General features: G+C 42.6%; 1 protein-coding gene across 4 annotated transcripts in view; it reads right to left on the bottom strand.

Moving 5' to 3' along the window:
- The window catches only part of FAM13C (family with sequence similarity 13 member C), a 451,356-nt gene that overhangs the window by 88,792 nt on the left and 344,504 nt on the right, over positions 1–18,060 (bottom strand). For 2 of the 4 annotated variants that reach the window (XM_077258855.1, XM_077258856.1), the window contains one exon: positions 9,644–9,833. In XM_077258855.1, the coding sequence (XP_077114970.1) occupies positions 9,644–9,833 (190 nt within the window). The remainder of the gene's footprint in view (positions 1–9,643; positions 9,834–18,060) is intronic. The other 2 variants (XM_077258857.1, XM_077258858.1) reach the window with 1 other exon arrangement.

Below are 18,060 nucleotides of genomic sequence, written 5' to 3'. Positions count from 1 at the left end.
TATATTGTCCAAGAAATAACAGTGCGTTTTTCTGTTTTACCTACTTTGCCACACTGTCACGTTTTCAGCCCTGGTTGGGTAGTATCAACTATACATTTTTGAGCGTTGGGAAAACCCCTTAACGAGGGAAAGGGAAGAGGGATATTTTTTTATTTATTTAGAATTTTTATTAACAAATGCATTTGTTTTATTTTTTTTTACTAAAAATCAAAAGTGGCACAGAAGCTTAGTGAGACCCTGCTTCCAATGCCTCCTATATTGCCATACCAGCAGACCCATTTGGGCAAAATTATGGGAGGAAAGGGAAATAAAACCTCACTGAACCACTTCAAAGGCAAAACCCCTTGAGTAAAAAATGTACATCCTAGACTACAAGAGGTTAATGTCAGACATATTATTTTAAGAATAGCTAAAATAACTGGGTGACACAGAGTTCAATGCATAAAAAAAGGGCAACAAAAACCCCTAAATGGTATAAAATAATGCAAAACTGACACAGCCAGCACCTCTGCATATAGTTCAGTATATTTTCTGAAATGAAACTGCAGTTACCAAACCCTGTACAGCACACAAAGAGATATAGTTTGTCATAAGACTAAAATAGAAGCGTTGTTATGACAGCATTTCCCTTTCAACATCATTTTCATAAGCAGAAACAATACCCGGCTCTAAAAACAGCACAAAAAGAAAAAAATCCAACAAAACATAAAACAAGTGACAATATACAGTACATAGCCTCTGCCCAGGGATGCAATTGTGGAACATGGATTATTAGACATGTAGATACATCGATCCCAGATGATTTTATGTCCACATCTGGTTAAGGTTTGTACTAAACATTTAGTGCTCGTTCAGCTGTATATTTATTGACATTGTTTCTGATCCTCCCAACTCTCGTTTCACTTGATACTTGTTTTAAAGTTATCATCATTGACATCACATAACTCCACCATAAATTAAAAGTGTTCTCCGTCCCTTATTCTTCTTTTAGGGACCTATATGTTGTGAAAGCAAAGAAAAAAAAACCTATACCTACTTACAGATAACCTGATTCACCTCCATACCATTGCCGGGAACCCCCATAGTCTTCTCACTTCCTCTTCTGGAGGGGACAATCATTGCCCTCAGCCATGACAAATTGGTCATCACTCTGGCCAGTGATTAGCTGCAGCAGTCACTCATCATTTCCCCCGGGAGAGGAATTACGGAAGACTGGTGGGACACCTTGTAGTCCAACAGATGAGCAGTGCTGGATGGGGGAGTATTACAGTTATATGAAAAAGTTTGGGCACCCCTATTAATCTTAAGCTTAATGTTTTATAAAAATTGGTTTTCTTTTTGGAAGAAGGTCCTGTGGACTGATGAAACCAAGATTGAGTTGTTTGGTCACACAAAAAGGCGTTATGTATGGCGGCAAAAAAACACAGCATTCCAAGAAAAACACTTGCTACCCACAGTAAAATTTGGTGAAGGTTCCATCATGCTTTGGGGCTGTGTGGCCAATGCCGGCACCGGGAATCTTGTTAAAGTTGAGGGACGCATGGATTCCTCTCAGTATCAGCAGATTCTTGACAATAATGTTCATGAATCAGTGACAAAATTGAAGTTACGCAGGGGATGAATCTTTCAGCAAGACAATGATCCAAAACACCGCTCCAAATCTACTCAGGCATTCATGCAGAGGATCAATTACACTGTTCTGGAATGGCCATCCCAGTCCCCAGACCTGAATATCATTGAACATCTGTGGGATCATTTGAAGAGGGCTGTCCATGCTCGCCGACCATCAAACTTATCTGAACTGGAATTGTTTTGTAATGAGGAATGGTCAAAAATACCTTCATCCAGGATCCAGGAACTCATTAAAAGCTACAGGAAGCGACTAGAGGCTGTTATTTTTGCAAAAGGAGGATCTACTAAATATTAATGTCACTTTTCTGGTGAGGTGCCTATACTTATGCACCTGTCAAATTTTGTTTGAATGCAGATTGCATATTTTCTGTTAGTACAATAAACCTCATTTCAAGGCAGAAACATTACTGTGTCCAACAGTTATTAGATATATGAAACTGAAATAGCTGTTGCAAAAAAACCTATTTTTATAAAACATTAAGCTTAAGATTAATATTGGTGCCCAAACTTTTTCATATAACTGTATCTTCTTTTTTTTTTACTCCACTTCGGGTCAACTTTTTTTTAAATAAAGAGGTGGGTAACCTCTTTAAAAACGGAACACTGGTAGGGATATATAGGGTAAGAGTTAAGATAAAAATAATTTTAATAAGAGGGATTTCTACTAAGATGATTAACACAAATGGAATCCTGTCTTACAGGTAGGTCTAACATGGAGAAAAGGCCTACTATATACCATAGACCAGGGGTCCCCAACCTGTAGCTCGCGAGCCACATGTGGCTCGCCTGCTCCTGAAATGTGGCTCGCCAACGGTCACTGGAAAGAAGACTGTGTTAAGTCCCCAGGGAGCCGCCCCACCGCCTGTAATACCCATCCCGCTGATGGTAATGTGCCGCCCCTCCTGTGTCAATCACTGACTGCATTCACTCCTGCGCAGTAGTCACTGTGCTCTATTGAAGCTGCACAAAGTCTCGCGAGACTTCACAAATCTCGCAAAACTTTGGTAACTGCGGCATCAATAGAGCACAGTGACCCGCGCCACCAGGGCTGCCATCAGGGCATTACTGCCCTGACTGGCATATGGGGCCTGATCAGCAGAGGAGGCCCACATCGGGCCTCGTCTCTTCTGCTGATCGAGCCCCAGCGGCAGGCTTCTGCTCCGTGCAGTAACTGAACCTGCATCCGTGACGCAGGTTCAGTCACTTTATTGCAGTGTGGCCCCAGGCCCGCACGGCAATAGTTAAAGCCGCCAGCCAATCGGAGGCTGGCAGCTGACGTCAGCGCACGCTTCACCGGCGTATGACGTTATTGTCATTCTCTGGCAAGTGCGCGCTTGAGACGTCTGGAGGGATCATCATCGCCGCAGGAGCGCGGCAAGGTACGAAGAAAGTTGTTTTTTGTTTTTTTATTTATTTATTTTTTTAAAGCAATATGTTTCACTGGCAGGATGGAGACACATGGACCATGTGTCTCCATCCTGCCAGGGGCAGAATAGAGACACGGGTGCAGGATGGGAGACAAGGGGGCAGAATGGAGACAAGGGGGCAGGATGGGAGACACGGGGGCAGAATGGAGACAAGTGGTAGAATGGAGTCACAGGCAGGATGGAGACACAGGGTTAGAATGGAGACACGGGGAAGAATGGAGACAAGGGGCAGGATTGGAGACACGGGTGAGTACGGAGGCAGGTTGACAGACACAGGGCAGGATGGGAGACACGGGGCAGGATTGTAGACATGGGGCAGAATGGAGACACGAAGGGCAGAATGGAGAAAAGGGGCAGAATGGAGACACGGGGCAGAATTGAGACAAAGGGGCAGAAGGGAGACAAGGGGCAGAATGGAGACAAGGGGACAGAATGGAGATAAGGGGACAGAATGGAGACAAGGGGCAGAATGGAGACAAGGGGCAGAATGGAGACACGGCGGCAGGATGGGAGAAACGGGCAGAATGGAGACGGGGCAGAATGGACACAGGGGGCAGGATTGGAGACACGGGGCAGGATGGAGACATGGTGCAGGATGAAGACAGATGGGGCAGGATGGAGACAGATGGTGCAGGATGGAGACAGATGGTGCAGGAACATGGGGCAGGATCATGGGGCAGGATGGAGACAGATGGGGCATCATCATGGGGCAGCATGGAGACACATAGTGCAGGATCATGGGGCAGGATGGAGACAGATGGGGCAGGATCATGGGGCAGGATGGAGACAGATGGTGCAGGATTATGGGGCAGGATGGAGACAGATGGTGCATGATGGAGACAGATGGGGCAGGATGGAGACAGATGGGGCAGGATCATGGGGCAGGATGGAGACAGATGGGGCAGGATCATGGGGAAGGATGGAGACACATGGTGCAGGAATATGGGGCAGGATGGAGACAGATGGTGCATGATGGAGACAGATGGGGCAGGATGGAGACAGATGGTGCAGGATCATGGGGCAGGATGGATATAATGGAGACAGATGGGGCAGGATCATGGGGCAGGATCATGAGGCAGGATCATGGGACAGATGGGGCAGGATCATGGGACAGATGGGGCAGGATCATGGGACAGGTGGGGAAAGATCATGGGACAGGTGGGGAAAGATCATGGGACAGGTGGGGCAGGATGGGATATCACATGGAGGCAGGATGGGAGAACATATGGCTGGAGCAAGGAATGAGACATACGGGGGCCAGGATGGGGGATATTATTACTGCAGTGAGGTATTTATTTTATTTTTTGAGGATAGTGTTTTAAATGGGGGAGGCGGTCCTGTTACTGTGCAGAGCAACACTGTCGCCTTTTTTTCTTCATCTGGTGTAGTTTAGAATTTGGGGGGAAAAAAAGTAATGTGTTCTGCAAACGGAGCTCTAGATAACTGTGTGCAGAGACAAGCCCTGGCTGGAAGAAGTAACGGTTGTCTGTGCTGGATGAAGATGAAAAGCAAAGATGAAGGACTTCACGTACAGACGTCACTGGTGACTCACTGTGTTACCTGTACACTGACCCTATACACTGTACTACAATGTGGCTCTCGACCAACTTTCATAGCAGAATGTGGCTCTCAAGGTAAGAAAGGTTGGGGTCCCCTGCCATAGACAAACACAAATGACTAAAGGTTTGGTCTTCCAATGCCTATGACACCCCCTTTGTGGTGCTAAAGACCTAATGATTGATTTTTCACATAAACAGAGATGAGCAAATTGATTTTTAGGACTCTAGACAGGTGACCATCTCAGTATTCCATGCTGCTGAATGGAAGCCCTACGGACATCTTCCTACTTGCTGTCTCCCCAACACTTCTTATGATTAGTAGTCCCGATAAACTCTGTGCATCATGCCACAACAATGCATTTGGCAGACGAGAGGTGACTTTCCAGTCTGGTGGCCATGGAATACAGGTATGGTCATCGCACCAGAGTCTTGGAGATCAATTCGCTCACCTTCACCCACAAACAATTTCTGCATTGAAGGCCTCTCATCCAGACAACCAAACGAAGAAAGAACTTCAGAACTGCTGTCTATAGAGGGATGCCCTCTTCCTTTTTGAGGAGACTCTCGTTTGGCAAAGTCTGAAGACTTAATTAACAAGGTTCTATAATATGTTGCCTATTGACTTGTAGATGAGCTACGAACAGGTTACATTATGGAGACCATTCTCTACTTTCTGGAGGAGAGATCATTTGTATTAATGGATCAGTGGGGTTGTCAGCAGGGCTGTGGCGTCGGTAAGCCAAACCTCCGACTCCAACTCCTCAACTTCCATGACACCGACTCCACCAAAATGGGCTCTGACTCCGACTCCACGACTCCGACTCCACAGCCCTGAGTGCTGTGGAGTCGGTAAGCCAAACCTCCGACTCCAAGTCCTCAATTTCCATGACACCGACTCCACCAAAATGGGCTCCGACTCCGACTCCACAGCCCTGGTTGTCGGACTCTCACAGATCACACAATTATAACCTTTCCAATATCGTATTTAATCTCCTCTGTGATGTTGGACTCTATCACCCTTAGGTTATGACAAAGCGGAATTGTAAAGTAAAGAAAGTGATGAATTTCATGAATAGTCACAAAGGTATGAATTATTAGATACGGTACTGTGCCGTGCATCCTAGATGCCAGGAATTAGATAGGATTGTAAGTCTTCTCCATGGATGATCAGACTGATTGCAAACACTCACTGATTTTTGGCGCATCAAATTAGAAGTTTACTGTTCCTTATACAGCAAAATAGGGCGCAGCTGTGATCGCTCTTGCAAATCCTATTTATAACCGTCTGAATTGTGCAGCTGCTGAAAGCAATATGGCTCTTGTGTTGCTGATGAACGAATTAAAAAGAAGGAAAAGAAAGTAAAGTGATTTCAGCATTCCAGGGGGCTTCCTATTTAATCAAACATCAGGATGCTTCCATTTACTTTAAAGAAATAAATAAGTTCCCCCCATAGTGCTCGACTACATCAGATGCATAATGGTGCAGATTCCAGCAGCCGGCGGCACAGGTTTTTACAGATACACCTGCCTTCAATGAAGGCAAATGAAAGCGGCTGCAAATCATACGATTCATGCTTTCTGCCTTGTCTGCAATTAAATATAAATGAACGGCTCCGGAAAGAAAGACTAGAAAGAAAACTCAACGATCATTACATCTTATTTATAGCTAAAGGAATTCTTTTTTTCTGGCAAACTGTCTTTAATAATTGGATACATCCTGTAGAGCAACTGTTTGTGTGCCCCCAGGACATGCAATATTACCTATGACCAGCAGTTAGTTTGATGTGAGGGTGATAAATCTGAATACATGAGATTTATTGAAAAAAAAAAAATCTGTGCTGTACGGATTTATAGCACCACTTCAGCATTATTTTTTTTTCATGTCAGTGCTGGAGTGGTGCCGCTAATCTAAGCCCAGAGGCCCTGATTCCAGTGATGTGTCACTTACTGGGCTACTTGCTGCTGTTTTGATAAAATCACAGTTTTATTTTCTGCAGATCTTCCCATTCTCTGAATGCTGAGCTCTATATAACCCTCCCACACCACTGATTGGCAGTTTTCTGTGTACACTGTGCATAGGCTGAAAGCTGCCTGGTGGGGGCAGGTTTATTCAGATCTCATGACTATTAAGGACTACATGGCAGCAGGCTAGTGATAATTTCCTGCTGATTAATCAGTGATTTTATAAACCTGCAGTAAGCAACACTTTGCTGGAATCAGGGCCTCTGTCTCTACATCATTCTGCTCTCAGATAGGGTTGCAAAAACCTTTGCGAAAGTTTCCCTTTAACATGGTCATGAGAAGCATAATGGGACCCTCAGATAGATGCTGTGTGTCATTATTCCTTGTATACATGACACATTTCATGGGAAGGATTCACAACAGGCGACCACTAAACATTATTTGGGAGTTGCTTCATTGTTCCTTACATACCTAGAGAAACACTTCGGTTCTCAAATATACACATGTGGTCCAAATTGTTGGTACCCCTCATTTAATTAGACCAGGGATTTTCCAAAACCAGGCATCAAAAGTAAGCACTAGGTTAGAACCTAATGGTCCTGCATTTGGTAGTGCTACTCTGTTTTAATAATTTTTATATATTTGCAATAATAAAAAAATGTTACTTATGGTTAAAAATACTCTGTGATCCTTTCTTTGCTTTAAAGGGAACCTGTCACCCCCAAAATCGAAGGTGAGCTAAGCCCACCAGCATCAGGGGCTTATCTACAGCATTCTGGAATGCTGTAGATAAGCCCCGATGTATCCTGAAAGATGAGAAAAAGAGGTTAGATTATACTCACCCAGGGGCGGTCCCAGTACGATGGGTGTCGCGGTCCAGGGCCTCCCATCTTCTTACGATGACGTCCTCTGCTTGTATTCACGCTGCGGCTCCGGCGTACTTTGTCTGTCCTGTTGAGGGCAGAGCAAAGTACTGCGGTGCGCAGGCGCTGGGCCTCTCTGACCTTTCCCGGCACCTGCGCGCTGCAGTATTTTGCTCTGGAGCCGGAGCCGCAGCGTGAATACAAGCAGAGGACGTCATCGTAAGAAGATGGGAGGCCCTGGACCGCGACACCCATCGTACTGGGACCGCCCCTGGGTGAGTATAATCTAACCTCTTTTTCTTATCTTTCAGGATACATTGGGGGCTTATCTACAGCATTCCAGAATGCTGTAGATAAGCCCCTGATGCTGGAGGGTTTAGCTCATCGTCGATTTTGGGGGTGACAGGTTCCCTTTAATATGCTTAGTTAGGCTTGTGTCTTACCCCTCGTTTAATGACAGAAAAACCCACAATGATCACAGAAATAACTTGAATCTGACAAAAGTAATAATAAATAAAAAATCTATGAAAATGAACAAATGAAAGTCGGACATTGCTTTTCAACCATGCTTCTACAGAATTAAAAAAAAATAAAGCTCATGAAATAGGCCTGGATATAAATGATGGCACCCTTAATTTAATATTTTGTTGCACAACCTTTTGAGGCAATCACTGTAATCAAACGATTCCTGTAACTGTCAATGAGACTTCTGCACCTCTCCACAGGTATTTGGCCCACTCCTCAAGAGCAAACTACTCCAGATGTCTCATGTTAGAAGGTTGCCTTTTCCAGACGGCATGTCTCAGCTCTTTCCAAAGATGCTCAATAGGATTTAGGTCAGGGCTCATAGAAGGCCACTTCACAATAGTACAATGTGTTCCTCTTATTCATTCTTGGGTGTTTTTAGCTGTGTCTTTTGGGTCATTATCCTATTGCAAGACCCATGACCTGCGACTGAGACCAAGCTTTCTGACACTGGGCAGCACATTTCTCTCTAGAATCCCTTGATAGTCTTGAGATTTTTTGCACCCTGCACAGATTCTAGACACCCTGTGCCAGATGCAGCAAAGCAGCCATAGAACATAACAGAGCCTTCTTCATGTTTCACAGTAGGGCCAGTGTTCTTTTCTTGATATGCTTCATTTTTCCATCTGTGAACATAGAGTTGATGTGCCTTGCCAAGTTCCATTTTTGTCTCATCTTTCCATAGGACATTCTCCCAGAAGCTTTGAGTCTTGTCAACATATAGTTTGGCAAATTCCAGTCTGGCATTTTAATTATTTTTTTTCAACAATGATGTCCTCCTTGGTTGTCTTGGTTGTCTCCCATGAAATCCACTTTGGCTCATAGAATGATGGATGGAGCATTCTGCCACTGATGTTCCTTGAGCTTGAAGTTCACCTTTAATCTGTTTAGCAGTTTTTCTGGGCTCTTTTGTTACAATTCGTATTATCCGTTTCTTTGATTAGTCATCAATTTTCCTCCTGCGGCCACGTCCAGGGAGGTTGGCTACAGTACCATGGATCTTAAATTTCTGAATAATATGTGCAACTGTAGTCACAGGAACATCAAGCTGCTTGGAGATGGTCTCATAACTTTTACCTTTAACATGTTTGTCTATAATTTTCGTTCTAATCTCCTGAGACAACTCTTTCCTTCGCTTCCTCTGGTCCATGTTGAGTGTGATATACACCATGTCACCAAACAGTTGCGTATCTGTAGCCCTATATACAGGCCCACTCACCGATTACAAGATTGTAGACACCTGTGATGCTAGTTAGTGGGCACACCTTGATTTAACATGTCCCTTTTGTCACATTATTTTCAGGGGTACCATCATTTCTGTCCAGGCCTCTTTCATGAGTTTTACTTTTTTTAAATTCTGTGGAAGCGTGGGTGAAAAGCAATGTCTGACTTTCATGTGTTCATTTTCATAAATCTTTTATTTATTATTACTTTTGTGAGATTCAAGTTATTATGTGACCACTGGGTTTTTCTGTCATTAAACGATGAGTACCAACAATTTTGTCCAAGTGTGTAAGAGTAGCATCTGCAAAAAAACATTGTTTGTTTTGTTTGGGCAAGAAGGACTATTTCTATGAGCAGCGTAGATACAAGCAGTCCATTGTAGTCATCATCACTGTAAATAGCTCAGTAAACAATAGAATATATTTACATGGTTCCTAAGAATTTTTCTTACCTGGTTTCCTTCATGTATCTTCCCGATGCCTGATCTTGGCTGCTTTGATTGCAAGATTCCAATTCCAAGTCTGCTGGAGCCATCAAACATCTTCTTGTCCATGTGGTGCTGCAGGTCCCGGGAACATGTAGCATTTTCCTCCAATTCTGCAGCTCTGTGAGGGTAGTTTTCTTTGTTATTGTCATCTCTGCTAATTAGAAAGATAAAACAATAAACATAGTATCTTCCCATCAGATGTCTGTTAGTAGAGAGGACCTGTCATCCGGATTTTATATGCCACACTAATGGCATGAAGGTAAAGGGACTTTCATGCTGAGTAAATCCTTACCTTGCTTGTAGAAATCGTTTTTTCTGATATAGAGAAATCCATAGCTGAAATTCTATGCTAATGAGCTGTAAGTGCAGTGGGCAGGCACTGCACTTACAGCTCCCCTGCCTCTTTGCCCTTTCCCCGCCATTTTGTCTGACTCTTCCTGGCAAGCAACTCATAATTTCAGTGACCTGAGAAAGAAAACAAGCAGCTGGCGAGGAAAAGGCAGAGAAGCAGGAAAATTGCAAGTGCAGTGTACACCCATTGCACTTGCAATTTATTAGCATATAATTTTTACTATGGTAAGGATTTACTCAGCATTAAAGCACCTATAGTATACAGACCATTAGTTTGGAGTATAGAATCTTGATGAAAGGTTCACTTAAAAAAGGTTTTCTACTATTTTTACATTGATGACCTATCCTTAGGATAGATAAGTCACTGATGATTGATCGACTGGAGTCCAACACCCGGCACCCCCACTGACGGCCAGCTCCACAAGTGAGTACTTCCAGCCGGCGCCACGATAACGGCTGATCGGCAGGGGTGCCGGGTGTCGGACACCATCCAATCAGCCATTGATGACTAATCCTAAGGATGGGTCAATGTAAAAGTAGTGGAAAACCTCTTTACATCCCTGAATGAACATAATGAACAGGCATTAAAGTGGCTCTATTAGATCAATAAAACTTTGCTACTTTCTTCCTGAAGTTCTGGACTTGAATGTGGCCGAGGTGCCGTACCAGACACAACTTTTGCTAGAAGAAAATTGGGTTTTTTTGGAGTACAGCAGCATTTTACCTAGAAGAATATATTATACAAAATGGATAAATACAGTTCAACAAAAACTATTTTAATCACTGTATACAAAGAGGAAAGCTAATCCTAACACCTGGAATCAGTAGCTGACAACCACAGTACTCATGCGTTCTAACATGACATGGGTCAGTGCTACAAATTGAATTTTCCATTGCAAATTAATAATGTTAACAGGAGCTCGAAGGCAAAGAACCACTAAACTTACCCACATTAGTGTTGTGTTAGTCTAGTGAGAATGCCATTTATTGTAACCTTGTCATAGAAGATCTGCTCGCTGTGCATGAAAAGACAGATCATTTTTCTGCCATGTAAAACAGTTGTTTGCTACTAAATAACCAAAATCAAATTAATTTTTGAGAAAGTTCACGCCGTCATGTACTGAGCAGCACGTGGAAAACATTATGGGGCCAATTCATCAGGGCTGACGTAGCGCACGCTCGCACCACCCCGGACAGAGTACAAGCTCCACATTCATTAACAGGCTCAAACCACTTAATGAGTTCAGCGCATCTTCTGAGTGGCATGCACCTCCGAGCGCCAAGCTAGAAATGCTACTAAAGTCAGGGACTAGAGTAGGATTTCTGGGGTACACAATGCTGTCACTTTTATGCAATTGACCATGCCGCGTCCCGGCTCCTTCCCAGCTCTACCAATTTTGGCAAAACTGATTCAAACTGGCATGAAGACACCAAAAGTTGCAAAATTTGCTTCCTTAGGGTAAGTTCACACAGGGCGTTTTTGCTGCTTTTTTATGCTAATTTACAGCTGCTTTTTACAATACCAGCAAAGCCTATGAGATTTCAGAAATCTCATGCACACACATTGGTTTTTTGTTTGATCAGTATTTTGTGCTTTGCAGCGTTTTTTGGACATAGAGCATGTCACTTCTTTCGGCGTTTTTGCTGTGTTTTTTCACCCATTGACTTGAATGGGTGTTGAAATAAAAGCAGCAAAAACGCAGGTATCAGTATTTGCTGCGTTTTTGCTGCAGAAAATCCAAGGACATTAGCATGGACAAAGAGAAACAAAAACGCACCAAAAACGCACCTAAACCTGCATTTTTGACGCAACTTCTTTCCTGCCAAGAAGATCAGATTTTGCTGCAGAAAAAAAAGCAACAAAAACGTCCTGTGTGAACTTACCCTAACTCTGCAAAAATAGTGTGACTTTTCAAAGCTTTTACAACGCCTTTCTGGGGTAAAAGCTTTGAGGAATTGGTCCCTATGTGTTTAGGTCATGTTCTCTTTTTTCTTTATGTAAAGTATTTGGTGGCAAAGGTACAGAAATAAATATTATATAAAAACAAGGACCAATGCCTAACAGTGGTATCCGTCACGTTATGGGAACTTAGACTTAGGCTGTAATATCATGAAATGAATGGATGGAGACAGTGACGCCAGTGCTGACTGGACGCTGGGCATGATGTGTCATTTCACCGTAGCACAGCCCCGGGACCGAGAGTGTCGACATCGTGGAAATGGAGCCGGCATGGAAGGCAAGTATAGGCGTTATTATTTTATCGGGGCCGAACATTTAGTTGAAGAAGGGGTTGTCTTAGTAGTGGACAACCCCTTTAAACTATATGGACTGGAACTAGACCTGATCTCAGTGTATTACAAGGAAAATATTGAGATTGTGATCCAGCACCAAAAAAAGATAAAATTCCAGCAAAGTTACATGGAATTAAAAAAAACAATGAATGTCCAGGATAAGCAATGCCTTATGCGTTTCGGACAATACTGTCGTTACTGATAGGCATAATAAGTCCGAAGTCAGTTCTTTATTTAGTAATGACTATGGATTTAATACGAGATGTCACAAGAGCTCCTCTAGATGTAATGTGTAGGAGATATGATACTTTTGCCTTTTCTGTGTAGTTTTAAAAAAAAAAAAAAAAAAAACAGCAGAAACAAAAATATTCAAAGAAAGTCATCAGCAGAGAGATTTCAATCTGAAAACAGCAATGATAAATACAGAGTTTCACTTTAAGAGTATGTACGAATACAGAAATATACAGTGGGTACGGAAAGTATTCAGACTCCTTTAAATTTTTCACTCTGTTTCATTGCAGACATTTGGTAAATTCAAAAAAGTTAATTTTTTCTCATTAATGTACACTCTGCACCACATCTTGACTGAAAAAAAACAGATGTAGAAATTTTTGCAAATTTATTAAAAAAAGAAAAACTGAAATATCACATGGTCATAAGTATTCAGAACCTTTGCTCAGAAACTCATATTTAAGTCACATGCTGTCCATTTCCTTGTGATCCTCCTTGAGATGGTTCTACTCCTTCATTGGAGTCCAGCTGTGTTTAATTAAACTGGTAGGATTTGATTTGGAAAGGCACACACCTGTCTATATAAGACCTCACAGCTCATAGTGCATGTCAGACCAAATGAGAATCATGAGGTCAAAGGAACTGGCCAAGGAGCTCAGAGACAGAATTGTGGCAAGGCACAGATCTGGCCAAGGTTACAAAAGAATTTCTGCAGTAGTCAAGGTTCCTAAGAGAACAGTGGCCTTCCGTAAACGGAAGAAGTTTGGGACCACCAGAAGTCTTCCTAGACCTGGCCGTCCAGCCAAACTGAGCAATCTAGGAGAAGAGTCTTGGTGAGAGAGGTATAGAAGAACCCCAAGATCACTGTGGCTGAGCTCTAGAGATGCAGTAGGGAGATGGGAGAAAGTTCCACATAGTCAACTATCACTGCAGGCCTCCACCAGTCGGGCCTTTATGGCAGAGTAAAGATATATAAAGGCCCGCATAGAGTTTGCTAAAAAACACATGAAGGACTACCAGACTATGAGAAATAAGATTCTCTGATCTGATAAGATGAAAATAGACCTTTTAGTTATAATTCTAAGCAGTATGTGTGGAGAAAACCAGGCACTGCTCATCACCTGCCTAATACAATCCCAACAGTGAAACATGGTGGTGGCAGCATCGTGCAATGGGGGTGTTTTTCAGTTGCAGGGACTGGATAACTGGTTGTCAATGAAGGAAACATGAAAGCGGCCAAGTACAGAGATATCCTGGATGAAAACCTCTTCCAGAGTGCTCTGGACCTCAGAAATGTCCGAAGGTTCACTTTCCAGCAAGACAATGACCCTAAGCACACAGCTAAAATAACAAAGGAGTGGCTTCAGAACAACTCTGTGACCATTCTTGACTGGCCCAGCCAGAGCCCTGACCTAAACCCAATTGAGCATCTCTGGAGACCTGAAAATGGCTGTCCACCAACGTTCACCATCCAAACTGATGGAACTTGAGAGGATCTGCAAGGAAGAATGGCAGAGGTTCCCCAAATCCAGGTGTGAAAAACTTGTTGCATCATTCCCAAGAAGACTCGTGGCTGTACTAGCTCAAAAGGTGCTTCTACTCAATACTGAGCAAAGGGTCTGAATACTTATGACCATGTGATATTTCAGTTTTTCTATTTTTAATAAATTTGCAAACTTTCTACGTTTCTGTTTTTTTCCAGTCAAGATGGGGTACAGAGTGTACATTAATGAGAAAAAAAAACAAACTTTTTTTCATTTACCAAATGGCTGCAATGAAACAAAGAGTGAAAAATTTAAAGGGGTCTGAATAATTTCCGTACCCACTGTATACTCCACATTACAAATTGGATATCTGTAATACTGTAGACAAACAGACATTTCTACCTAGTAATTTCCAGACGCACTTTATTTTATCACACAAAAAAAAGAACAAGAAAAGACCAAAGACTATATAATTATATCATACAACAGGCAGTAACAAGAAGGCTTCTAACCAGGAAGCAGGGACTGCAAAAAAATCTATATACTGAGTGATATCAGATCACATTATAGGGAATAAGGACAAAGCCCAATACTATTTGCACTTCAGATGGGATATGCTTTTCCCTTTGTCTAGCAATTAGGCAGTACTATATTAGAGAATGACACTTACATGAACAGATCACCTGGAGATTTGAAGTCCTCACCGCCCCAACGCACGTTTCGCTTCTTCGTCAGGAGGCGTAAACTTTATTTCATGTACACTATGGTACGTTAATGACCTCAATGTATGCAGTGTAACCCTTCAATATTACTTAAGACTGATGTACCTAAAGTATAACGTTCTACAGTTCTATGATGATTAAAACACAGCCTGAGAGCCATTACTCCATCAAAGCACGATGGAATTAAATGCAGATTTAATAAAGCCAGTTAAGGATTTCATTGTAACCTAATTTTGCTGCAATGATTTAGAGTCTCAGGTAAAATTGTGATTATTTAATGTTGCGTGACATGTGTCTGATACTAAGCGAATGGGAATGAGCTGTAATACCAAACACTGCCCACAAACATGAGTGGCACTGATTCCCATTCTTTTTCCTAACCTTATACATCCCCTTAAATGTAGGGTCACCTACCAAAAGAGACCAAGGAAAATAAAAGTGTATAATTAGTATATATGTAGCATGTTCTTATTGGTAGAATTGCTTCCTTTTTATATAAATACAGAGACGCAGGAAAGTTTCTGCGAGCAAAATTACCGTATCAGCAAAATGTAAGCTGCCCTTTATGTCAGTTCTTAGTATGTCCACGTATTCCACCTCCAGGGTCTAGGCTCGGATTATAAAGGGTGTGCCCCATTTTATTAAACCATAAAGAATGAATTAGTGAAGGCATAATCAGACATATTCAGCTTCATATAGATCTTCCCCCTTTGGTGGACTTTAGGACTTCCACAACTAACCGTGAAAGAATACCTGAGCGGTATTTATCGTGGTCAATGTTTTATATGTGAAAGGCCACGTTCACACGGTCAGTATATTCATTATTTGTGACACATAACCAGGAGTGGAACAATCAGGGAAAAGTATAATAGAAACACTTCACCACTTCTGTATTTTTTACGAGAGAGATTTTCCAGTTCCAAAGATCGGGTTCTCATTGATTTCTATGGATTTTGGATTCAGGTTCAAGTTCGGGAACAGTTTTGGTACCCGAACCAAACTATGAACTAAAGTTCAGTTGAACCCGAACTCCCAGGGTACGCTCATCCCCACTTACAAATACTGACGTAAAATACTGACTAAATACTGACCGTGTGAATGTGGCCTTAAAGTGAATGTTTGCCCTTGAATATAATTTTTTTCTAGATTTAAAATTCTGCGCTGAATAATTTCTATTTTTTTATTAGTTGGAGCTGAACTTTGCTCATCCAGAAGTCCAATTCCCTGCACAGAAATAGAAGCAGACATGCCATTAGTGCAATATCTGCCAGGAGTTTGTATGTTCTCCTTGTGTTTCTGTGGGTTTCCTCCGGGTTCTCCGGTTTCCTCCCACACTCCAAAGTCATACTGATAGGGAATCTAGATTGTGAGCCCCAATGGGGACAGTGATGATAATGTCTGTAAAGCGGTGCAGAATATGATGGCGCTATATAACTGAGAATAAGAAATATAAAACAGTGATTACATCAAAACTACAGCAATTAGGCCATTGAGTAACACATTGCTGGAATCAGGGTGTCTCCATTGTGCTGCTCTTAGATTAGGTGGCAAAAACTTGGTGACAGATTCCCTTTAAGAAGTCCTTGTGCCTCCAGAACTGGTATAGCTGAGAATGGACAATCACCACTGATTTTACTGACATGATGGTGGCTCTAAAGGGTCAAACATGGCCTAACAACTGCACACCCGTTAGCACTGTGAAGCTAAAGGAACAGCTCCAAAAGTGCTTCAGTGCAAGCAAGATTCCCATACACAAGTATGACTATTTTGGAAGGGGAATATTGAGCTTTAGTTCAGTCAAACCTTAATTTTTAGGTTTACTTGGATATGTTCTTTAAATGGCAGCTGGTTTTAACATTTAGAATATCCTCAAAAATGGAAATGAATATTTATTCTTAGTTTTTATTTGTATACCGGTAATTGTTTACCACTATTAAAACTAATTTAATATTGGTAAGTACAATAAGTACGGTATATCTTAGGTTGTTCGGAGGTACAATGTCCATAATGAGTTAAAGAAAACTAGTATTATCTGTTCACTCAAAAAGAACATTTAATAACATAGGACAAATAGTAAATTTGTAGCATGAGCACTTTGCATACGTTGCGTTGCTGAATCAATCCCAAGTGGTTCCGCTTTAAAGAAGGCAAATACGGCCCAACTAAATTCAAATTGAGCCAGACTGCAGATACAACGGCACAGGAGATTACTGATTAGTGAGGCATATTATAAAAGGTTATTGGCAGCAGTGATCACATATCTGTGCCAGGACACCATTACTGGAGCAGACACTACAGAGGACAGTGGGGTCCCAGGAACCATCTGAACTGAAGGGACGACTGATCAGTTAGCGTTTACACATAGCAGAAATTCTGATAATAAAATCATGGCTGCAACAATTATGTAAACCACTGTCTCAGGTCCCTGTTCACTTCATAGGGACCACACCAAGGACCAGGTTACTTCACAAAGGCCTCAACTAACAGTTATCAGGAACCCTGCTGCAGACTTACAGTAGGAGTCTGCGCAAGTGTTCCAAGCAGACCGAGTGTGTGCACAGAGAGCTGCGGCAAGCTTACCTGCCGGCGTCAAGGACCTGAACCACGTGACCACCGGGGGAGTGACCAGAGGTGGAGCCAGACACCGAGTGGCAGCGGTGGCAGGAGATGCCGGAGAGTAGTCAGAAAGTGCCAAAGTCAGCATAGTACAAGAGGGTGAGACGTAAAGGGGGGTCAGGACGTAGCAAGAGGTCAGATAGCCGGAGATAGCGATGCAGTACAAACGGGGCATGTAGACGGGAAGAAAGAGTACCAAGTGTTATGATGACCTGGTGGTTAGGAGCACTAGGAATGACCTGATGAGCAAACTAGTAATACAGGACAAGCTCTGGGAAGTGGGAGCTCTGCTGACCGCAACCCCTAATCCTATCACAACAACTAGAAATAGCCGTGGAGCGTACCTGACTCTGCCTAGACGCCTCTTCACAGCCTAAGAGCTAACTACCCCTAAAGATAGAAAATAAAGCCTAACTTGCCTCAGAGAAATTCCCCAAAGAAAAAGGCAGGCCCCCACACATATTGACTGTGAGTTAAGATGGAAGTCACAAACACAGGAATGAAATACGTTTCAGCAAAGGAGGCCAGACTTAACTAAACAGACTGAGGATAGAAAAGGTATCTTTGCGGTCAGCATAAAAAACTACCAAAAAACCACGCAGAGTGTGCAAAAGAGACCCCCGCACCGACTCACGGCGTGGAGGTGCCACTCTGCATCCCAGAGCTTCCAGCTAGCAAGGCAAAA

This window comes from Ranitomeya variabilis, chromosome 4 (genome assembly GCF_051348905.1).
Source record: "Ranitomeya variabilis isolate aRanVar5 chromosome 4, aRanVar5.hap1, whole genome shotgun sequence".
In the NCBI taxonomy this organism is placed as follows: domain Eukaryota; kingdom Metazoa; phylum Chordata; class Amphibia; order Anura; family Dendrobatidae; genus Ranitomeya; species Ranitomeya variabilis.
The sequence above is the reverse complement of the archived record's forward strand: the minus strand, read 5'-3'. Positions and strand labels throughout refer to the sequence as shown.